The 25284-nt window shown below is 41.9% G+C and overlaps 1 protein-coding gene across 2 annotated transcripts in view; it reads right to left on the minus strand.

The window, feature by feature from the left end:
• PLET1 (placenta expressed transcript 1) overlaps positions 1 to 23117 on the minus strand; it is a 42274-nt gene extending 19157 nt beyond the window's left edge. Inside the window, exon 1 of one of the 2 annotated variants that reach the window (XM_082409529.1) lies at positions 906 to 23117. In XM_082409529.1, coding sequence (XP_082265655.1) covers positions 906 to 1188 — 283 coding nt within the window. In that variant the 5' untranslated portion in view covers positions 1189 to 23117. The remainder of the gene's footprint in view (positions 1 to 905) is intronic. The other variant, XM_082409528.1, reaches the window with a different exon arrangement.
• Between the last annotated feature and the right edge of the window lie 2167 nt (positions 23118 to 25284).

Genomic DNA, 25284 nt, shown 5'->3' on the forward strand with positions numbered 1-25284 from the left:
CATCATTTAAGCAGCTCTGTGACCTGAGCAAGTCACTAACATCTCTACCTCTGTTTTCTCATTGACAAACAAGGAATGACAACAGTATCTACCTATAGGTCATTGTGAGGACTAAATACATTAGTACATGTAAACAGCCATATTAAATTTGTTGTTATTACGAAAGTTATTCGAGAGCACTTGCCTTGACTTGTAGGTTTGACTGATCCCAAAAAGGATGTTTATAAAATATTTCTAGGCACCTCAAAGAAAAGCACTGGATTAGGAATGAAAAGACTAAGATTCAAGAGGCAGTTCTGCCACTTATTAGCTGTGAGACCCTGAGCAAGTCATTTAACTTCTCTCAGCTTCAGGCTCCTCATTTATCAGGTGGGATAGTAATACTTTCCCTGTCTACCTCACCAGATTTTCCACCCATAGACTAAATGTGAACAGTGTCTCCTGGAGTTGTGCCGTATACAATCATCCATGGTGGCATTGTTTTATCAAGTGGATGGGAAAAGACTGCAAACTGTGGTGCAATTTTTATCCCTTAAAATAATAAAAATGTCCCCCCCCAATACAGACTGTTTTAAGTAAAAAAAAAAAAAGCCCAAATTATTTAAGTGAGAGAGCTTGCCGCAGTTGTGCTCTTGCTGGGACTCGGTTAACCTGAGTGTTGGGATATAATGACTCCCATGGCTCAGGTTCACACAGGGGACATGCAGAAATAGGAAATAGTCCCACCCAACACATCCTCTCACATGTTCTCATTCTCCCTCTTTCTGCCTCTGTGTCCCAGAAGGGTCAAAAACACATGTTTTGTTTGTGTCATTGAGAGCAGGGATGGAGGGGTATGTTCTGCAATTCCGGTTTTATCTACCCTCAGAGAACAGAGGACAGCAGAGAGAATGGCTTCTACTTACCTGTGTAGACTGTATTGCTTTTATAGACATTCGGGTTGGCATGGATTCCTGAGTAAGTGGTGGCAATGACCTTACTGAAGAACGTGCAGTTGTCATTGTGATTTATACAGCTGGCAGGAGAACACAGCAGTCCAAGGCACAGAAACAGCCCCAGTGGCAGCAGCAGGGACCTGAGGATTGCCATGGTCTTGATCTGTTTGGAAACTGCTGGGCCTGGAACTGGGTAAGAGCTACAACTTACCTGTTTATATGCTTTGGGGCTGGAACTTCTGGGTGAGGTCATACATGCAAATCTCCTGCCCACTCCTCCCTAAGATGAACTGGCTTCTGGAATTTGGCCCAAGATATCACCAGGAATGAATCTCCTTGTATCTGTCACCATGACCCTTTGCCAATTCCAGTTTTGCTCATGAAGGGGAATGTACTGATCGTGGTTTTATTTTGCCTCTCATTCACCTCAGCATCTGACATTTGAAGGAAGCTGTGAGAAGGGGTTAATACTGGCAAAGTGAAATTCAGAGTTGAGTCATTATCACATACCTGTCCTGTTTAGGAACTACACTCTTCTACCTACAGGAAACTCAGGCATTAAAGCACTTTTCTTCATGGAATATTACATATCCTTTCCAGCTCTCCTTAATCGAACATGTCTCCTGTCCCAGTTCATTTTGTGACTATCATAGAACTAGAAAGACTGTGCTTTTGGATTTATATTTGTTTCTTTGGAAAGAAACAGCTTTGGTTCATCTTGCTCCTGCCTGACACTTTCCTCTATACTACTGTAGCACAAGGAAACTACTGAAAAAAAATCAGAAAATATGTTTTTTTCATACTTCTTCTCTGATTTTAATTCACTCACTGAAGGAGAAAAGAGGAGAGATGTATTCTGTGTGAGTAGAAAGAAAACAAAAAATGTAGAATTGAATCAAAGAGATATTTATAAATGTTTTTTCAAGAGAAGCACTTACAGAATGGTGGAGTGAGGACCTCTGAAAAACCCACTCCTCCAGAAAAGCAATGAGCAAAAACAGTCTAAATCAACTTTTTCAGAACTCTAGAAATTAAGCAAAGACTTGCAACAATTCAAGGAGCATTTGTTTAAGAAAAGTGGCTGAATCTCATTAAACATAGTGAGCATCGAGGCATTTTAACTTGCCCTGTTCCCATCCCTCTTACCCCACCTCTTCAAGTAGCCTTAGAAACCAACAGCCTTGCAACTATGATAGCCATGAAGACCAGCAAACTAGCAGCCAATAGGGAGGGGACAGAATGGGCTTGGAGTGCTCCAAAAAGCTTCATTTCCAGAGAATTGTCACTATATGACCTGTCTGCAAATTGCCTATAAAGCTGAATTCTCAGGGCTTTCAGAACTTTCTCTGTGCAAACAGCCTTATTGCTAGGGTATTTGTTGAAAATAATCAGTGGGAAGTTTTTAACATTGCAGCTGTTTGAAGCAGTGGTTGCAACTGGGACTAACAAGGAGCTGAGCAAAAAATTTAAAAGAAAAAACTGGGACTGAGATGTTGGTTGGGGGCCTTAGAAAGCTCTGACAAATTCCTGGGAATCTAAAAGGTCATCTGCATGTACAGAGCTATGCACATGCCCAGAAAAGATCTGAGAAAGCCCTAATCTCTCATCTCTGGCTGACTTGAGGGTCTATACAAGTAAGAAATGTAGGCAAAGGCAGAGTTGTAAACTGCCTATTTGACCAGTGAAGGCATGCACACAGAGAGGAAGTTGGCAAAGGTTGAGAGACTTATTGGTTCAAGACATTTAGGAAATCTCTGTCTATTCATTAGCTGACCACTAAGCTAACTAAGCAGAGACTTCAGTGGCCACACATAATAAAGAATACTGACTTTGCAGAATGAATTAATTCAGAAAAGTTGCTAAATAAACAGCAGCAGCAGCAGCAACAACAAATAACAACAAATGAGAACTACAGCAAACCCTGGGAGGGAGGGGAATCTGGTGTGCAGAATGGTCAATGGTCACATTATATTTTTTAAATGTTCAATTTTCAACTGAAAATTATAAGACATACAAAGGAACAAGAAAGTGTGTTCTGTATACAGAAAAAAACTCCCAGCCAATAGAAACTGTCCCTGAGGAAGTCCAAATGTTGGACTTACTAGACAAAAACATTAACTCAATCATTATAGATATGTTCAAAGAACTAACAAAAACCATGTTTAAAGAATAAAAGAAAAGTTAAGAATGATGTCTCAACAAAAAAGAATATTAATAAAGAGATAGAAATGGTAAAAAGGACCATACAGAAAATTTGTAGTTGAAAAGTATAACTGAAATGAAAAATTCACTAGAAGGACTTAAGAATAGATTTGAACTGGCAGAAGAAAGTATCAATAAACTTGAAGATATTCAGTGAAGATACTGAATAAATTTAACAAACGAAGTGCAAGACTTGTATACTGAAAACTATAACAAAGAACTCATAATAGCAAAAATGATCTTGAAACAACAACACAGTTGGAGGACTCACATTTACCAGTTTCAAAACTGCAAAGGTACTGTAATCAAGACAGTGTGGAAAGATGGAGGAGTAGAAGGACAGTAAGCGCACCTCCTCTTGTGGGCATACCAAAAGTACAGCTATTTACAGAGCAGCTATTGATGAGAAACACTGGAGTCTACCAGAAAAGATCTTCTATAACTAAAGATATAAAGAAGGAACCACAAGGAGACAAGTAGGAGGTCAGGAGTTATCAAGACCTATACCCCTGAGAAAAAAATGACAGTTGCAGAGGTTCTTCACAAGGAGTGAGGAATCTGAGCCCCACATCAAGCTCACCATCCTGGGGGTCTTGCACTGGAAAAACAACCCCCCAGAATGTTTGACTTTGAAGGCCAGCAGAGACCCACAGGGTTGGGGGAAATAGAGACTCTACTCTTAAAGGGTGCACACAAAATTTCACATGCTCCAGGACCCAGGGCAGAAGCAGTAATTTGAAAGAGACCTGGGTCAGACCCACCTGCTGATCTTGGAGAGTCTCCTGGAGAAGCAAGAGGCAATTGGGGCTCACCCTGGGGACATAGACACTGGCGGCAGCCATTTCTGGGAGCTCATTCTACCACAAGGACACTGGTGCTGGCAAGTGCCATTTTGGGATCCTCCCTCTAGCTAATTAATGCCAGGACCTTGCCCTACCCACCAGGCTTTTGGCACCAATACTGGGACACCTCAGACCAAGCAACTACCTGTGGGGGCCACAGCCCCACCTACCAGCAGGCAGGCTACCTTAATACCCCCAGAGCCCACAGCCACCCCGGTCAAGGCCCTGTCCACTAGAAGGCTCAGGTCCTGGCCCCACACACTAGTGCACACGCACTAGACCTGGAATGCCTAGGGCCCTGCAGCCAGAGGTCCCAGGGCCCAAGACAGGATCCAAATCAATAAAATCAGAAATGAAAACAGAGAAGTTACAACCAACATCACAGAAATACAAAGGAGCTTAAGAGACTACTACAGATAACTATATATTAATAAAAATTGACTATGTAGAAGAAATGGACAAATTCCTAGAAATGTACAGTCTCCCAAGCCTGAACCAAGATGAAATAAAAAATATGAACAGACCAATTACAGATAGTGATATTGAATCAGTAATAAAGAAAAACTCCCAACAAACAAAAGTCCAGGACCAGATTCCTTCACAGGTGAATATTACCAAACATTTAGAGAAGACTTAATGCTTATCCTTCTTAAACTATTCCAAAAAATTGCAAAGGAACTTCACTGAACTCATTCTACAAGGCCAGCATCACCCTGATACTGAAACCTGACAAAGATATCACCGAAAAAGAAAATTATAGGCAAGTATCGTGGATGAATATAGATGCAAAAATCCTCAACAAAATATTAGGAAATCAAATCCAACAATACATTAAAAGGATCATACACCATGACCAAGTGGGATTTATCCCAGGGATGCAAGGATGGTTCAATATCTGCAAATCAGTCAATGTGATACACCATATTAAAAAAACTGAAGAATAAAAATCATATAATCACCTCAATAGATACAGAAAAAGCTTTGACAAACTTCAACATCCATTTATGATAAAAACTCTCCAGAAAGTGGTCATAGAGAAAACATATCTCGATATAATAAAGGCCATGTATGACAAACCCACAGCTAACATCATGCTCAATGGTGAAAAGCTGAAAGCATTTCCTCTAAGATCAGGAACAAGTCAGGGATGCCCACTCTTGTCACTTTTATTCAACATAGTTGTGGAAGTCCTAGCCATGGCAATCAGAGAAGAAAAATGGAATAATCCAAATTGGAAAGGAAGAAGTAAAACTCACTGTTTGCTAATGACATCATACTATACATAGAAAACACTAAAGGCACCACCAAAAAACTGCTAGAGCTCAACAATGAATTTGGTAAAGTTGCAGGATACAAAATTAATATACAGAAGTCTGTTGCATTTCTATACACTAACAATGAACTATCAGAAAGAGAAATTTTAAGAAAGCAATCCCATTCACAATAGCATCAAAAAGAATAAAATACCTGCAAATAAAATAGCTAAGGAGGTAAAAGACCTGTACTCAGAAAACTATAAGATACTGATGAAGGAAACTGAAGACAACACAAACAGATGGAAAGATTTACCATGTTCAGGGACTGGAAGAATTAATATTGTTAGAATGACCATACTACCTAAGGCAATTTACAGACTCAGTGGAATCCCTATTAAAATACCACTGACATTTATCAAAGAACAAGAAAAAATAATTCTAAAATTTGTATGGAAACACAAAAGACCCCAGATAAGATAGTCAAAATAATCTCAAAGAAAAACAGAGCTGGCAGTGCCATGCTCCCAGCCTTCAGACTGCAGTACAATGCTACAGTAATCAAAACAGCATGATACTAGCCCAAAATCAGGCACATACATCAATGGAACAGAATAGAGAGCCGAGAAGTAAACACCGACACTTTTGGTCAATTAATCTATGACAAAGTAGGCAAGAATATACAATAGGAAAAGACAATCTTTTCAATAAATGGTGCTGGGAAAACTGAACAGCTAAATGTAAAAGAATGAAACTAGAATATTTTCTCACTCTATATACAAAAATAAACTCAAAATGGATTAAAGACCTCAATGTAAACCTGGAAACCATAAAACTCCTAGAAGAAAACATAGGCAAACACTCTTTGACATAAATTGTAGCAATATTTTTTGGATCTCTCTTAAGGACGAAGGAAACAAAACCAAAAGAACCATATGGGACCTAATTAAACTTAAAAGCTTTTGCACAGCAAAGGAAACCCTCGATGAAAGAAAAAAACAAGCTACTGAGTGGGAGAAAATATTTGCAAATTATATGACTAATACCCTTATCCAAAATATATAATATCCAAAACATCCAAATCCAAACCATATAAACAGCTCATATAACTCAACATCAAAAAAACCAACAATGCAATTAAAATATGGGCAGAAGACCTGAATGGACATTTTCCTAAAGAAGACATACAGATGGCCAACAGGCACACGAAATTATGCTCAACATTGCTAATCATCAGAGAAATGCAAATCAAAACCACAGTGAGATATTGCCTCACACCTGTCAGAATGGCTATCATCAAAAAACCACAAATAACAAATGTTGGAGAGGATGTGGAGAAAAGGGAACGCTAGTGCACTGTTGGGGGGAATGTAAATTCGTGCAGCCACTATGGAAAATGGTATGGAGATTTCTCAAAAAACTGAAAATAGAATCTACCATATGATCCAGAAATCCAAACAAGATGAAAACATTAATTTGAAAAGATACATGCACCCCAATGTTCATAGTAGCATTATTTACAATTGCCAAGATATGGAAGCAACCTAAGTGTCCATCAACAGATGATTGGATAAAGAATCTGTTTATATATATATATATATATATATATATATATATATATATATATATATATATATATATTTATTTATTTATTTATTTATATTTATATTCTATTGTGTGTATGTGCATCTATTTATCTATCTACTATTACATATATATATGTAGTAGAATAGAGTATTACTCAGCCATAAAAAGGGATGAAATTTTGCCATTTGCAACAATGTGGATAGACCTGGAGGTTATTATGCTTAGTGAAGTAAGTCATACAGAAAAATACAAACACTGTATGTTATCACTTATATATGGAATCTGAAATATAAAACAAATGAATGAATATAACAAAACAGAGAAAGACTTATAGATTTAGAGAACAAACTAGTAGTTATCAGTGAGGAGAGGGAAGAGGGAGGGGCAAGATAGAGGTTAGGGGATTAAGAGGTACAAACTACCATGTATAAAATAAGTAAGCTGCAAGGATATATTGTACAACACAGGGAATGTAGCCAATATTTTATAATAACTTTAAATGGAATATAATCTATAAAAATTGTGGATCACTGTGTTGTACACCTGAAACTAATGTAATATTGTAAATCAACTATACCTTAATTAAAAAAAGACAGTGTGGTACTGGCATAAGAATAGACATATAGATCAATAAAACCGAGTTGCAAGTCCAGAAATAAACACATACATTTATGATCAACTGATTTTTTTGGTCATTTAAGATAAATTTTATTACGTAAAGATTAAACTTCTGTTATGAGGAGATTCATACAAGATTAAACACCTTTTCCCAATGAATCTGAATAAATGAATTTTACTGAATATATCTTCTAGAGTGCTTTTGATGCAGGTTGCTTCAAAAAAGAGTGAAATCATTTTGAATGTTAGAATTAAAACAATTTGCTAATTTATTGGTCCTATGACTCCTTTTATGTAATTAAGAATTCTTATGAAATAATATATTTACGTGCTTGGAAACACTCTCAAACTCCATTTTGTCTTGAACCTTATAACCTCATCTACCCATCATACATTCTTTTTTTAAAAACTATATTTAAAAATTGATGTATAGTTGACTTACAATGTTACACTGGTTTCAAGTGTACAACATAGTGATTTGATATTTTTATACATTACAAAATGATCACCACATGATTAACTGATTTTTGACAAGGGTGCCAAGACAATTCGATGGGGGGAAACTAGTCTTTTCAACAAATGGTGCTGAGAAAACTGGGTATTCATATGCAAAAGAGTGAAATTGGACCCCTATGTCATACCATATAAAAAATTAACTCAAGGTGGATCAATGACCCAAATGCTATAAAACTCTTAGAAAAAAACAGAGATGTAAATCTTTAAGACCATGGTTTAAACAACAGTTTAATAGATATAACTTAGAGGGGTGGGATAAGGAGGGTGGGAGGGAGGCTCAAGAGGGAGGGGTTATGGGGATATATGTATACATGTAGCGGATTCACTTTGTTATACAGCAGAAACTAACACAACACTGTAAAGCAATTATACTCCAATAAAGATGTTAAAAAAAACAAACAAAACAGTTTAATAGATATAATGCCTAAAGCAAAGGCAACCCAAGCAAAAACAGATAAGTTGGACTTCATCAAAACTAAAGTCTTTTGTTCTTCAAAGGACACTATCAAAGTGAAAAGACAACCCAAATAATGGGAGGAAATATTTGCAAATCATATATCTGATAAGGGCCCAGTATCTGGACTATATAAAGAGCACTAACAATTCAACAACTAAAAGACAAATATCCCAATTTAAAAATGGGCAAAGGATTTGAATACTTTCTCCAAAGAAGATGTATAAATAGCCAATAAGTACATGAAAATATGCTCAACATTATTAGTCATTAGGAAAATGCAAATCAAAACTACAAAGTGATACCACTGTGAAGAGATACCACTTCACAGCCATTAAGATGGCTATAATCAAAATGACAGATGATTACGTGTGTTGGCAAGGATATGGAGAAATTAGAACTCTCATGCATTGCTGATTGGAATGTAAAAGGATGCTGCCATTTTGGGAAAGAGTTTGGCATTTCTTCAAAAAATTAAACATAGAGTTACTATTATATGACCTAGCAACTTCACTTCTAGGTATGTACTCAAGATAATTAAAAACATTGTCCACACAAAAACGTGTACGTGGATGTTTATAGGAGCATTTTTTGTAATAGCCAACATGTGTGGAAACATCCAAATGTCCATCTACTCATGAATGAGTAAAAAAATGTGGCGTATCCATACAATGGAATATTATTCAACTACAAAAAGGAATGAAGTACTGATAGATGCTACAGCATGGATAAACCTTGAAAACATTATGCTAAGTGAAAGAAGCCAGACACTAAAGGCATCTATCCTATGATTTCATTTATATGAAATATCCATAATACACAGATCCATAGAGATAGAAAGTGTTTGCCAGGGACCTGGGTGACAAGGAGAATGGAAAGTGACTGCTACTTGGTTTGGGTTTTCTCTTTGAGGTGATGGAAATGTTCTGGAGTTAGATCATGGCGATAGTCTCAAAATCTTGTGAATATACTAAAAACCACTGAATTGAATTTTATGGTATGTGAATTATATCTCAGTAAATTCTTTTATTTATATACTATTCTGTGAAGGCAAGTTGGGGTAGTAGAAAGAATGAGACAGAACTTTAGTATTAGATCCTGTTTAGAAACCTGGCTTTAGGAGAGTTTTTAATCTATCTGAGCTTTAGTCTCCACTTGTGAAAATTGAGGCATTAATACCAATCTTACATATTTTTATGTACATTAAATGAGAAATATATGTAAACTGTTTTGGGGGATGGGGTGGGTCTGACATATAGTAGGTGTATAACGCATGGTAATTTATTTCCTTCCTTCTTTCCTTCCTCTCTCCCTCCCTCTTTTCCTTCTTTCCTTCCTTCCTTCATACCAGATTAAGGCACTGGATCAGGAGAAAAGAAAATATAGGAGTCCTGCTATTGATATGGAGACGATAGTCTAACCCTCCCTATGAATTGGGGGCAGAAGACTGGGGGGATGGGGAACAACTCAGAGGGAAAACTCTGATTTAAGCAGAAGTCTTCCATTCATTCATTGCAATGTGGAGCTCAGCCCAAGAGAGGGTCTGTAGGAAGTCATCAACTTTGCCTCTAGGAAGGAGGGAGCTATTAGCTACAGGGACAGCTGTTGACAAAACAAAGTTGTTCTTTGATTCCAGCCAGAAATGACTTGATTTTTCTTGAGGACAGGGACCACAAGAAAACTAGTTTTAAAACAATGCACTCCTTTGGGCTTCCCTCTCCTCCACCCCTTTCTCTGAAATTTTGGACTCCATTTCCTGGAAATGCGCACTTTGAAAAAACTCCATAGGTGATTCTAGAACAGTGCTTTTTAAAACTTTAATGTGTATTCAAATCACCTGGTGCATTTTGCTAACATGCAGTTTCTGATTCGCTAGGTCTGGTGTGGGGCCTGAGGCTCCTCATTTCTAACAGTCTCCCAGGTAATGCCAAGATGCTGCTGATCCACGGACCACACCTTGACTAGCAAAGGTTTAGCAGCTGCTCTGCGTAAAACAGATTGAAGCTGAATGTTAGACTAATTGTTAAAGTTGAAAAAGCTGGGTTCTATGACTGTGCCGTGCACCCCAAACTTTCCAGTCTGCCTAGAGCTTATCTGCTGAAACTCTTCATGCTGTGGAAAGTGTGGTGGGCACTTCAATACCTGGTTGCTTTCTCTGGGAAAGAGAGCTGTCAGAGAGGAGAGGGCAGCTGCTCTTCTAAGGTCAGAGTCTGAGAGGAGGTTCCTGGAAATTCACCAGAAGCAACCACTGGCGACTGCAGGGATCATCAGCCTGAGGTGCTTTAGGGTTTTTGATCCAGTCTCCTGGGTATGTCAGAGGTGTTTGGGATGCAACATGGGCATCATGGGGGAAAGAGCGCAGGCTTTAGAGTCAGAGAGGCCTCAGACCTCATTGTAACCTTGGATTGTACTTCACTTATGAATAAGAGAACTATCTGAGCCACAGTTCTCTTATTCATATAATGGAGAAAATAATACCAGCCTTGCAGGACTGTGTCAAGGTTTAAGAGATAATGCAGGTAATGTGCCTGCCACAATCAGTGCTCTGTAAGGAGTGGTTCTTAGCCACTGATGGCAGGTCACAGTGCAAATCTAAGAGGAAGGGCCACCAGGGAGAGGGAGGGGCCAGAGAATGTTTACTCTCATTTGTTTGCTCACAGTGGGTGCTTAAGTCAACACTGTTGATTTAGGGACTGATTGGGTTGTACCCTTTGGCTCTTTGGTTCAGGGTGGTGGATGTTATGCTTTTTTAAAAAATTAATTAATTTATTTTTGGCTGCGTTGGGTCTTCGTTGCTGCGCGTGGGCTTTCTCTAGTTGCAGTGAGCGGGGGCTACTCTTTGTTGCGGTGCGCAGGCTTCTCATTGTGGTGGCTTCTCTTGTTGCAGAGCACAGGCTCTAGGCGCACAGGCTTCAGTAGTTGTGGCACGCGGGCTCAGTAGTTGTGGCTCGCGGGGTCTAGAGTGCAGGCTCAGTAGTTGTGGAGCACAGGCTTAGTTGCTCCGCGGCCTGTGGGATCTTCCCGGAGCAGGGCTCGAACCCATGTCCCCTGCATTGGCAGGCGGATTCTTAACCACTGTGCCACCAGGGAAGCCTGATGTTGTGCTTTTGAGGAAACTGTAGTGTGGATCCTTTTGCTTTAGAGGATAATCTAGTGGTCAATTTTTCAGAAGATGCAGACCATCCTTCTCATTCCCTGAAGCTTACACATTTTCATGACACACTATTATGTATGACATTAAGAATTTTCAAGCTGAACTGGCCCTAATCATTTAAATCAAACTCTCTTGTTTACATCTGAGAAAACTGAACGCAGAAAGGTTAAACTTGCCTAAGGCTATATAGACCCACTTAGTGGCAAAGCTGGGCCTAGGACACCACCCCCCTAACCCCTACCAGCTCCTGGCTGGGTGTTTTCTACACTGTTCTGTCCTACTATCTAGTTAATACATGCTTGTTCCTACTTAGCATTTTAGATTCAGATGGGTCAAACTCAAGGCACAGTATGTTTTCATTTTAATATGACATGTGTATACTTTTGGGACTCTTGCCCAGTCTATTTGCATTTTGTGGAATTTGGAGAGAAGTTTACTATTGCAATAGTTCATTGTTATATCTTTGGTCAAGACTTTTTGTTGGTCACATCTGTGTCTTTAATCCTAAATTGTGCGTCCAGAGCACAGTTGGATTGGTTCAATGCTTTACCCACATGGCCTCATTTGCATCTTTGGTCAGTGGACTAGGGTTGGGGCGTTGAGTAAGCTCTCACGGTCACACTGCTTTAGGGAAAAGTAACCCCTGCCTTATAGTCAGCTGTTGCCAAACTCCAGGCTGACGACAGTCTTGATCAACGTTCACTTGTCTTCATGGAATGAGAGAAATGAGAGTAAGATGGTGAGATTTTAAAAGAGAACACAAAAATTTATTTAATTTAAAGATCTGCCTTTTATTCCAACATTACAGCTTTTTGACATTTTATTATTAAAATGTCCTTTTTCTTAAATGAAAATACTGTCCTCGTAGATTGTAGATAGTAGAACCCCCTTCCACTCATCTGTTTATTTTTAAAATGTCCTTATTTGGCAAAGTAAGAAAAAAGTTGGCTTTATTTGGAAAGATTGGCACCCTCTCTAGGTCCCTGAAATCCAAAGTCTGGAAACCAGGGTCTATGAAGACTTTGCATCATATCTTCCCCAACTGCCTTGTGGTAAGAAGCTGGGATTGCTGGCTTTTAAGTAGGAACTGGAAAGCTGTCTCAGGGTGAGTGTCAAAGAACTCTTTCTCATTGAGTGCGAGGCTGAAGCTTTTAATGGATTCCAACATTAGAATCCACAGTCCCCCCAAATTGAAAATTGGTTTCTTTCGTTTTTGAGGGCACTTCGTGGTCTGGTTTGGTGGGTGAAGAAGTGAAATGAGACAAGAAGAGAAGTCCAGGCTCAGTGCTCCCCAACCCCCAGCAGACGAGGGACTCGAAACAGCATCCCCGGCAGAGGGAGGAGGAAGGTTTGGACACCCTTTTCACGTGGCCGGCCAGCATGCATTTGAAACCATGCCCCACAGCGTTAACAGAAACTGGTGACTAACAGAAATATTTGAGCTTATCTTACAGGACAGCAGGTAAGGGAATAGCTTGTTAAAACCCCCCTCTTGTTAAAGCCTGCCCTCTCTGAGCAAGCTCAAGCGCAAGCTCGCCTTAATTATTTTGTTGCCGATTGCATACCCTTGAAGCTTCACGTAGCCTAGGAATTTGGAGTCAACTCTTGTCCAGTTCGAGTCAACTAAGACTAGTTGGGACCACTGACCCTAAAACTGGACCTGGGTAGAACACAGATTACCTCACCTTTTCCCTACTTCCAGTCATCTTTCCTCATGCCTAAGACCACCGTGCTTCTTTATCCTGTAAATATTTCAAGCCCCTCGCCTTTGGCGAGGCAGATCTGAGAGTCCTCCCATCTCCTCATTTGGCTGCCTCGTGAATAAACCCTTTCTTTGTTACAGACCTCAGCATTTCAGCATTTAGCTTGCTGCACATTGTGCAGATGAACCTGGTTTGGTGAATGGTTTCTCCCCAGAGAGGCAAGAGCTCTGCCTGAGAGGAGGTGCATTGCAAGGTGCTTGGAGAGAGTTTAGCAAGCCTTGGTCAATAACCTCTGGAAACAATTGGCTCTCCCTTTAGTTCCTGTTAGCTAGACTTTGAAATTTCTTTGCAGGGTGAAGTATTTATCAAGAAATTCAAATTCTTGTTCCTACTGTTTAACTGGACAGCTCAATAGTGAAAAAATACAGGGTGGTTTAATCAGTGGGGCGTGACTTGGGACTCCCTGGATGAGCCACGGATCTATGTGGTCGTCTGATGAGAGAGTGATGGAGACAGCTCTCCAAAGGTAAAGTCAAGGAAAGTTGCTACTTATGGGAATTCCCTTACATCCAATTCTTTAAAAGTGTATTGATTTTCTAAAATCCTACCTTATTCATATAAGATTTCAGGTAGCTAACAGAAATATAAGATTTAAAAAATAAGAAATTAAGGATCTAAGGGTAATAAGAGTAGAAAGAATAACACGGTAAGAGGAAGGTGGGGTTCATTATTTTAGAGATGTTGGCTGACTGTTTCTGGGTTTGATACTGTTGTAGGCACTGAGAGAATGACAAACCCCTGCTCCAATGGAGTTTATGATGTGCTCATGTAATATACAACCCTATTGAAACACAGCCCTGAATCCAGCCCATACCTTTCCCTTTTCAATATCATTTCATTAGTTGAGTCACAGGAACATCCTTTAATTCATTTAATTCTGTTAGATGCTACTAACTTGTGCCATTAATTGTGAACTCTGATTGTTTTCCTTTTGTACTGATTTGATACGATGTAGCAACATTTTAAATATTATTACCGATACTGTAGCTTCTTATCTTTCCTAAAAACAAAACAAATAGCAGTATCTACTCTCCTGATAACAAATAGGCTCTATTTTTAGCCTGTGTACAAATGCAGTTTTGTCACTTATGTAATTTGTTATTGATACAATATTTGTAGCACTGTTTCCTGAAACTTTGAGAAACATTGACTTAAGAAATTAAAGTCTTATTCTAACATATCTTTCAGTTGAGAATTACCATTTCAAAGATGCTTTTTAAAAAATAACATATAAGGGCTATTTAAAAAAAAAATTATTGGAGTATAGTTGATTTACAACGTTGTGTTAGTTTCAGTTATACAGCATAGTGATTCAGTTATACATATACATATATTCATTCTTTTTCAGATTCTTTTCCCATATAGGTTATTACAGAATATTGAATAGAGTTCCCTGTGCTATACAGTAGTCCTTGTTAGTTATCTATTTTATATGTAGTAGTATGTGTATGTTAATCCCAAGCTCCTAATTTATCCCTCCCCCCCAACTATAAGGGCTATTTTTAAATGATGATTGAAATTGAAACATAAAATCTAAAAATTCTAATGGAACATGTGGATCCTAAGAATACAATAGATGCCATTTGGAGATATACTGATTTATTTAAATTATTTATAATGTATTGATTATTAATGATAATATAATATTGCCATATTTTAAGAACTGATACAAATATTATCAGTTTTATTATTTGGCATAAAGAAAATTATGTGAAAGATAATATATTCCTTTTATCTTGAATAAAATTTTGAATGCTTACAATATATACTCTCAAGCCAAAGATTCTGATCTAGTTGGTATGCAGTGGAGCCCAGACATCAGCATTTTGAAAACTCTGCAGGTATTCTCAGGTGCAGCCAGAGTTGAGAACAGCTCTGTCGGATGGCATGGAGAAAGCAAAAATAAATCGGCATGTATCATGCTCTGAAGGGCCTGGTGACAAATGAGGACAGGGAAAGGAGTGACTATTTTTAAGCCCTCTTGAGGCAGACCTTGCTTTGTATCTGTTTTATTTAATCTTCACAACAATCCCATGAGCTAGGAACCATCACTCCCATCTTACAGGAATTGAGACCCAGTGATATTAAGTGAATTGACCAGAAGCTAGTAAGTAAAGGAGCTGAGATTTAAAAACATTTATGTCTACTCCATCTTGTTACAAAAAAAATGATTTGGGGCTACAAGCTGGGATTTGAAATCAGGCCTTTCCATTTTGGCTGTGGGTTCCCACCAGCTTGACATCCCACTACACAAGATTCTACCAGCAGAAAGTGATTTGGTTCAGGCATAACAAGAACATTATCTTGATCTTCTGAAATTGGTGCTCTGGGACTTTTATTTAATTAGTACTTCTCAGGATCTCTCATATTTATTAACTATGAGTAATAAGAGTGCTGTTTTATTGTAGGTGGAAATAAGCTTTCTTGTGTTTTATGCTGAGAGAATAAGTGCTATTATCTTTATTTGTTTATTCTAGAGCAGTAGTTCCCACCTGGGGCTGATTTTGCCACCCACGGGGTATTTGGCAATGTCTGGAGGCATTTTTTTGTTGCCACAACTGGTGGAGGGGGTGCTACTGGTGAGTAGTAGAGGCCAGGGGTGCTGCAAACATTCTACAGTGCACAGGACAACCCTCACGACCAACAGTTATCCAGACCCAGGTGTCAGTAGTGCTGAGGTTGTGAAAACCTGCTCTAGAGGAAAGGAATTACCTGGTATGTGAAATATTAGTGACTTTTAATAACAACCAATAAATACCATTTATTAAACTTCCATGGCGTTTTGAACCCTTCAGTTGATCAGTCAGCATTTATGTTCTTGGTATCACGTCCAAAGGTCCATTAAAAATGGTTTTTGACCTCAGGAAGCCTACACTCCAATGCGAAACCAAGAAAGTTCTGAAAACTTGAGCAGCTACCAAAAGCTATCAAAATCATAGGCTATACAATGGAAAGGAGATACACACAGTGGCGAGGAAGACGGTCCCTTCTGTGTGAGCGGTTAAGAGCAGGATTTCTGAAGTTGGGAAGAAAGATCTTTGTTGCATTCCTGATTCACCTTTTGCTATCCATGTGACCTCAGACCAATATGTTGAACTGCTCTAATAATTCCTCCTCCATAAAATGAGGATAATGGTAGCACCCGTATCATAAGGTTGTCGGGAGATTTTAATGAGATAATATTGACACATGTGGAGCACAACGCCCGGCAGAGAGGCACTCAATAAAGTCTTGCTTTCCTTGTTGTTATTCTTACTGGAGAGAGTCCACTGAGTGGGGCCTAGGAGCTGCCCACACTTCCTCCAGAGGAGAATTCCTCCTTGAGCAATGACAGGCGAGTCAGGGCTGCAGGGGCTTCACTTGGGCTCTAGGACGCACCCTGCCCAGCTGGTAATTAGCTGTTTGCTGCAGCTGAACTGGGGTGGCGCTGGGCTTGATTGGCTGGGGGAGGTGGGAAAGAGGATAGATAGCGAGTTCTCTTTTCCTGTGAAAGTCTGTAAACTGAAAACATTCATTGCAGTCTGCAGAGCAGAAGCAGTGTGGGGAGAGGTGTGTAAATGTCTCCATCTGTGAATGAAACATATGATTTAGAGCCGAGGCTGCTCCAGACTTCTTCCCCAGGCAGGACACGAGCTCTCTAGAACTCTCTAGGGGAGGTGATAGGCTGGCTTGCCCCCAGTCACTCAGGTGAGGACAAAGGGTGGGGTGTTCATGCCCCGGATACCTGCCAGCTTCTCTGCTAATGAGGTCATTCTGGCTCTTTGCCTTTGTTTGACATGGATTTTACCAGAGAAGGGCACCCTATCTTTATCCATTGTTGTCCACACCCTTACTGGCTTCCTGTGTTTTGTAAACATAGATATTTTTAGTTTTCTTTCACTGGTATTATTCCAACCCCATGCCCTTGTGCCTTCTTTGTCCAGAACAATCCTCCTCCAGTGCAGGGAGGGCCGTGTTTTGATGCATGCAGGTGGGGGGCCTTCAGCTACATCTAATGGTCCCCCTTGTTGCCTGCTGTCTCAGAATGTTCCCTTCATTCTGTGGGGTCCTGGACTTGAGCTTTCCTTGGCTTATTTCAGCTTCTGCCACTTGACTCCTTTTGTTGGCCGCCTTCTGTTTCAGGTCTTAGGGGAAGGCTGCTGGAGGGTGGGTGGGAGAAGGATGGGGACATCCCTCAAGAGAGGCTGAGGGACATGGCAGCTCTTGTTCACACAGGTCCACATTTATTTATCTTGTAATATCCTTTGGATATTCCCTGTCTTGATCTACAGTAGGAACTTCCTGGAGGCTTGTGCCCAAGAGAGGGGTAAGCGCAGGACTCAGAAGATGGCGGTGAAGCACAGTCTTGAGTGTTTGTGGGGACACTGGCTGCCTCAGGCCTAGCATCTAGATTTATCTACCAGGCAGCTCAGGCCTGGCACTGCTGGCAGTTTATCACATCAGGGCTCTGCTTAGAATCAGCAACACCAGGGCCTTAGGATTGTATGCTACTGCCCCCAGAATCTTGCTCACCTTCATTTCCCTAGATTGCTCTACATATACCATCACCCCTAGGCTGGTACCCTGACACGTCATTCTCATCTCCTTCTCCACACTTAGCTTATGTTTTCCAGGTTGTGCTTAAAAGAGCACAGGCCTTAGAGTAGGTTTCAAGTTGCTGCTCTCCCACCTACTAGTGTGTGACTTGCTGTCTGAGGCTGAGTATTTTTGTTTGTCTCTGATTCATAGCCCTGCTGTGACAATCAATTCAATAATTGTTATTTGAGTGCCTAGTATGTGTCAGGCACTGTGCTCAGCCCGGGGGTGGTGGGGGCAGTGGACAAAGACCAGCACCCAGCACCCAATCCCTGATTCTGAATTTCGTTTAGTGTTGGGAGGTAGGTCCATAAGCAGGTAGCTTCAAAGTAATGGGTAAATGCTAAGATAGAGGTAAGCACAGGATGCTTTAGGAGTACAAATGAAGGGCAAGAATGATTTTTGGAGTAAACAGTAGATGAGATGTTTTGAAGGATGGGGGGAGATGACCCAGACAAGTGGGGGAGGTGGGGGGAGGTTTTCCTGGATGAGAGAAGTGTGGCGGATGAAACAGCATGCTGTGAGCAGAGAATTACTGAGACATAATGTTCAGTACAAGGATTGATGGGGCTGATGCTGCAGACTGAATAGAGGCCAAGTAATGGGAGGCCTTGTAGGTCATGCCAAGAATTTAAAACTCTATCCTATAGGCAATGGGTTTTAAAGCAGGAGAGTGACATGGCCAGATCTTGGTTTGGATCACACACTTCAGCGATTATGTGGGGAACGGATGTGAGAGTGAAGTCTGGAATTAGGAGTCCAGTTAGGAGGCTGTCTCAATAGTCCAGGTGAGTGATGATGAATTACCACACAATTCATCACCAGCAGGTGCAGGGCATAGAGAGGAGGGGATAGATTTTAAAAATCAGGGCAATAAAAAGAGCAGATCTTAGAGGCAGATTGCTGAGGAGAGGGTGGGGTTAAGGATGACTGGAAGGGCGGATGATGGTGCCGTTGACTAAGATGGGGAACACAGGAGGATCAGGTTTGGGGTAAGAGTGGAGAGTATGAGTTCAGCTCGAGACAGGTCTAGTTTGAGGTGCCTGTGAAATGTCCCGGTGGAGATGCCTAGCACAGAGTTGTATACCCAAATCTGATGTTCAGGAAGGAAATCCAGGCTGGGATATAGACTTGTGAGTTACCTGAATATAGGTGATAGTGAAAACTTCAACATTGAATGCTGTTGTCCAAGAACACCGTGTGGAATGTGAAGAGTAGTAGTTTAAGGGCTGATTGACAGGGAACCCCAATGATTAAGTGGTGGGTGGAGGAGGATTCCAAAGTGGAGACCCACACCTGTGTAGAAAGGATGGCGTTACAGTCATGAGGGAGTAGACAGTTTTAAGAAAGAGAAAGTGAATAATAGAGTCAAGTGCATCAATAAGAAAAGTATAGAAAGCTCTCCACTGGATTTGGCAATAGGAAGGTATTGATGATTTTTGAGACCGAGGAGTGGTGACTAGGGGATCAGAGACTGCAGTGCATTGAATTGGGGAGGGAAGGAAGTGGGGAGAGCAGTATAGATTTTAATAAAGGAGGAAGAAGGGAGATAAGGTGGGGCTGGGAGACCCAAGTGAAAGAAGGTTTTTGTTTGTTTTTTAAATTTATTTATTTATTTATTTATGGCTGTGTTGGGTCTTCGTTTCTGTGCGAGGGCTCTCTCTAGTTGTGGCAAGCCGGGGCCACTCTTCATCGTGGTGCGCGGGCCTCTCACTATCGCGGCCTCTCTTGTTGCGGAGCACAGGCTCCAGACGCGCAGGCTCAGTAATTGTGGTTCACAGGCCCAGTTGCTCCGTGGCATGTGGGATCTTCCCAGACCAGGGCTCAAACCCGTGTCCCCTGCATTGGCAGGCAGATTCTCAACCACTGCACCACCAGGGAAGCCCTGTTTGTTTTTAAAATGTTGCAATACTTGAATGTGTTTATAGGGTAAGAGGCAGGAAAACACTAGAGAAGGAGAGGTTGGAAGATAAGAAGTGAATACAACCGCATCACACCCTCCTAATATTTGTAACGTGAAACCCCAGACAAGCAGCCTGCCTTCTGCAAGTCATTTTTCACAGTTAAGCTGTATGCCTTTGCTCATCACCCAGCAGCAACAGAGCCCACAAGTCTACATGTCTCAGTCTGCAGCAGCTCAAATCCCAGCTTTCTATATGGACCCAAGTCATTATTCAATACTGAACATGCACGATTGGCTCCACCATCCTTGGCTCAGCAATGAGGCTTCCAACAAGGTCTTTCTCAGCCAAACTCAGTCCAGCAGATTCCAATCCCTCTTTATGCACCACTGCAAGGACAGCATCCAGCCCTACTGGGTGCTAGACCTGCTGTTTCCCAGGCTCAGGCATTATTTAGTTCTTCACTTCAACTGTATGTATCTCAGCCAGCCTTTATTCAAAGCAGTCTATCCCTGCTGTCTATGGTCCTTTCTGGTACTGCCATCCGCAACTTTCCAGCTGTCCAACTCCGGAAACCTGCCAAGGCACAATTGGGTCTTGCCTTTCAACAAACTTCAGATATGCAGCCTATTCCTGTATTGTATGAACGTCAGCTGGGTCAGGCATCAGGACTAGGAGGTTCCCAACTGACTGATAACACATCTTCTCCAGGCTACAGCGGATCTTACCCAGGCTTCAAATCTTTATTCTGGACAAATACAACAGGCTGGTCAGACAAATTTTTATAACACTGCCCAGTCACCGAGGGCTCTCCAGCGGGTTACAGTACCTTTACCAGCATTCCAGCTTTTCTTGCCTAATTTTGGGTCTACGGAACAGCCTTTAACTGCTCTGCTTCAGACTCTTTAGCCCCCATTACAGCATGCCTCCCCACAAGTGCAGGCACAGAGCATGAATCGTCCTGCGCAAATAAGCCAGCCTTTCAGAGGATTAATTCCTGCTGGAACTCAGCACAGCATGATCACAACTGCAGTAAAAAATGTCTGAAATGGAACTAAAAGCCTTAGGAAGTGGCACTGATATAAAACCAGGTGTACCTCCAATCAGCTGTAGAAGCACCACACCAGCGTCTAGTCCCTTCCGGGCTACTTCCACAAGTCTGAACAGACAGTCCAGCAAAACAAACAGCATTGTCTATGAGAAGCTGTCCCAGTCAGCCCCTGCCACTGTGAGAATGACACAACCATTTCCTACACAGTTTGCGCCCAGAAGAGAGCTGTGAGGACAGGACTCAGCCACAAGACGTTTGGTCCTAGGTGCTGGCAGAGAGCAGAGAGAGGTTTTTCAGTCCATGCGGTGGTTCTTCGCTGAACAGCAACAGAGCAAACAGATAGGAGGCAAAGTCCAGAAAGTGGACAGTGGTTCCAGTAAACCTCCTGAAACACTGACTGACCCTCCTGGTCAGGAAAAAGCTCAAGAAAAGCCACCCCCTGCACCCACCATAGCCACCAAACCTGTTAGAACTGGACCAGTTAAACCTCAGGCAATCAAAATGGAAGAAACAAAGTCTCAAAAATGTGGTTTATTGCAAGGGTTGGGGGAGGGGACAGGGGAAAGAGGGAGAATGAAGTCAGATAATGCCAGCAGCCAAAGGTAAAATGGTCTGTGACATTATCCTGTCCAGAGCTTGGAGGTGCACAAGGGACGGAGGAGCAATTTACAGTGACACACAGCTGCTGCCCCAGGAAAACGAGGCTTTGCCAGCTCGCACCTACTATGTAACATGCACTCTGGATGGCCATGCATCTTCAACCAGAATTTATACACGAATATGTGCACACATTCCTTAAGTGCATATAATTTAGAACTAAAATCCTTATGGTTAGATGACACACCAGAAATATGAGAGAAATGACACCACAGAGGAATAGCTTAGCCTGAACAACGTGGTGGTCTCAGCTAAGACATCAGATGTGGTTTCTTTGCTCCCTATGTTCCTTGGATATGGTGGTAGCATTTGTAGGCTTGATGGTGAAAACATAAGATAACTGGTAGAGGAGCCTTATTTTTTATTATGACAACTTGCTATTTTTGTAACATGGTGATTGAATTGAACACAATCAAAGTTCAGCAACTGATCTCCCCCTCTTCCTGGATGAGTGAAATATTGATGTCAGCATCCTTGAACATATCCAAGTGGGCAGTGTTTGGCTACTGCCTCTGTTTGAAATGATGCTGTGTTTTGGTTGTGGCCCAAAGCTTTGAAGTTCTACCTGGCATCTCCTTTCTTCCATGGAGCTCTTCCCCTTCAGACCTGACAGATTTGGTCAAATACTAGTTGAGTCTTGCTTGCCTCTCCTTGGTCATCTTTGTATGAATCCAATGGTTGTTTTTTGTTTGTTTTTTTAAATGGGTTTTAGCTGATGTTCATGAAGATCAGTGAGTACCTAGAACAGTGCCACTAAAGAAAGGAAATCCTATCCAAGAAGGTGCATTTCTGTGCCAGAGCTATGTCATAACCAACTTTTGGCCCCTCTGCTGGAAAAGTAGAATCAAGTCTCAAATAATGCCTTTTTAATTATATCCTCTGGTATTAAAGATGTAGGACAGTACTGTATCCTACCCCTGTGAATTATCTTGTACCTGCTTTATGATATGTAGTAGTGACTGTGCTTTATCAGAGCTGTTTTTAATGATGCTATTCTAGAATGTTTTCTTTCCAGATGATGATTGAGAAGCCAATAAAAAAGATAGTGCCAGATACCACAACAGTAACAGAACTTTGCTGTTTTCTGGGGTTTTGTTTTTTATCTTTTTATCTTTTTTTTTTAAAAGATGTCTCTGTATGACTGCAGAACCTGGAAAAGCTGTTGCTGCTATCAATGCATAACATATTGCTATTGGTCTCTCTCTCTCTCTTCATATATATACTCATATGTTATATACATAAAATTTGAATTTTTAGAAACATTAGTGGTGCTCTCAACTTTGGAAAAAGTATCCCAGTTGTACCATGTTTGGTTGGCATTGTACAGAAATTAACAAGCATTTGGTCTAAACACATCAAAACATTTTTTCCCATTTGTACAGGGGTAACACACTGTATTAAATATGTAAGGTCTTATCTACATGGGTTTGATTACAGAAACTAATAAAATATACTCTAAATAAAAAGAAAGATAAGGAGTGACAACTGATGCAAACAGGTTCCAAACGTGGAGAATGTAGGGACTGGCCTGGGGTAGGAAGAAGGACACTCACCCTGGGGAAGAAGGAGAAGAAGGAGTGCAGATGGGTTAGGGTATAGGTGGGGGCTGGAAAGTTAGGGAGACTCTCATCTTAGGGCTTCAGTTTTCTCAGTAAGATAGGAAGAGTTGTTGTCTGCTGAGATGGAGGGCTTGGGGTTGGGTGGGTGGGCATGTTGAAGAGGGCTGTGGAGGTTGGAGCAGTTCCTGAGGAGAATGGGAAAGATGGCCTACAAAGCACAAGGAAAAAGATCCTTGATCTGAAGCGCTCAGCACACAGTTGAGTTTGGAGCCCCTGGTGCCATGATAGAATTGTGTGCTTTTCTTCAACAGAAGAGGAGGGTTGAGGCGGGTCATGGGATGCATTAGGTTTTCTCGGAAGAAGGAGGTAGACGGTAGATGCTTTCAGGTCAGCTGTGTGGTCTAGGCTGGGGGACAGAAAATGAAGGACTCGGGCCAGGAGCCTGAGGCTGAGGAGCCCATGTAGTGGGAGGGAGAGCAGGAGAGTTACTGTTTGGGGCTGGGCTACTGGAGTTTGAGATTTCTGATGCGGGACAATTCTGACAAGGTTCCTGGATGTGGGGGAATCTGAAAGAAATGAAACCAAGCCCACTGGATTGAGGAGGTTTGTGAGCTGTGACTCGGTGCTGGACGAGCCAGGTTTCCCAGCAAGATGGCGGGCGTGGAGGAGTGAGAAGGACTGTCGGGGTTCAGTGTGAGGTTGGTGGTCGATGGTCATGAGGAACGTCAGAGGCTCGTACAACCTCGTGGCAGAGGCTTCTGCAGGAAGGGGAAGGGTGACGGTTTGGAAGTGGGGAGTGAAGAGGAGAGCACCTCCTTCCTGACCTTGGGTCCCGTGGGGAGTGCGGGTGTTGCGCAATCTCCACGAAGGGCTACAGGGAAGTGGTCAGACTGCAGTCTGTCAGTTAGTACATTGTCCAAGGAGGGGAGGGACTGAAATCTGAGCTTTGATCACATTTTGGATCCTCAGAGGCTGGACTGCCGAGGGGGGCACTTTTAATCAATGTGACCTTCTAACCAGAGGGGCCACCTTCTAATTTACCAAAGGCACCAGAAGGGCTAGTGGTGGCCTTGGGGAGTGGTGTCCTGAGCAGAGAGCTGGGTTTCATCTAAGATCACAGGGTGTAGGAAATGGGTCAAAGATGTAGGGGAGTTTACCAGTTAGTGGGGGCTTCAAGTAGCCCAGAGGGAAGGTTGGTGAGAGAGTGAAACAGAGAGATGGGGAGGAGGAGGGCGGGGGGGAGGGTGGAACAGCACTGAAGGGTCCCGTGGAGCAGGGGTAACTGGAGGGGCTTTCACTGGGACAGTGACAGGGGTTGGCAGGCTCTGAGGCATTAACAGACTGGCTGATTCCAAGGGTCCAAAGGGAAGCCACTGGCCTTCCAGGGCCAGTCTGGAGCTCCAGAATGATCCCATTTGGATAGACTACTGTGGTCCTTGGACATCTACATCAGTGTCAGTATGCCTATTAAAAACGCATGTTGCTGGACCCCACCCCAGATCTAAGGGTGTGACACCTCTGTGTGCCATTATGCTCAGCTCCAATGTGATTCTTAAGCACCTCAAAGTCTGAGAACCCCTGACTGGGAGTCTTGGTGGTCTTGGGTGCACAGCACGTGGTGGTATTCAGTGAGATAACGTCGATACAGCACCTGTGCAGGGCGTATCTGGACAATGACAGTTTTTACACACAACCCCTTGGTTGTATCGGTGACACGGTAGGTGTGTAGGCACCAGAAAGAGAGTTTACTATTAGCTGATACACATGCCATCCAGAGGGTGGGGCAGAATATTGCTTCACTTTTCCCTTCACAGCATCTCTCAGTCATACCTCTGGGGATCCCCTTCTTGCTCTGGTCTCCCCCTTTTTCTCTTCCACAGGCCTCTTAGTCTTTTCTATTCGCAGCTTCTCTCACGGCTGTGCTGCAAGTCCAGGGCCCGGGTCATTCCTGAGGCTGGTGTATGGACCGTGAACAAGGCAGGGGTACCAACGGCCTACCCTCACTTCCTTCAGTATGGTACTTTGCTAACAATTTACCTCTTTTCTCTGTCTTACTGAAGCCTCCTCAGAAGGAGGTGGAAGGGAAAAGGAAAGAATGAGGCTAGGGGAAAAAGACCCCTGCCCACCTTGTCACCTAAATCTTACACTTTACCTGGGTTCCAGTCCCGCCTTGGCAGCCAGTCCTTCCCAGACCCTCCAGCCTGCACTGATCTGAAA

Source organism: Balaenoptera physalus (assembly GCF_965194825.1).
Source record: "Balaenoptera physalus genome assembly, chromosome: 10".
Taxonomy (NCBI): domain Eukaryota; kingdom Metazoa; phylum Chordata; class Mammalia; order Artiodactyla; family Balaenopteridae; genus Balaenoptera; species Balaenoptera physalus.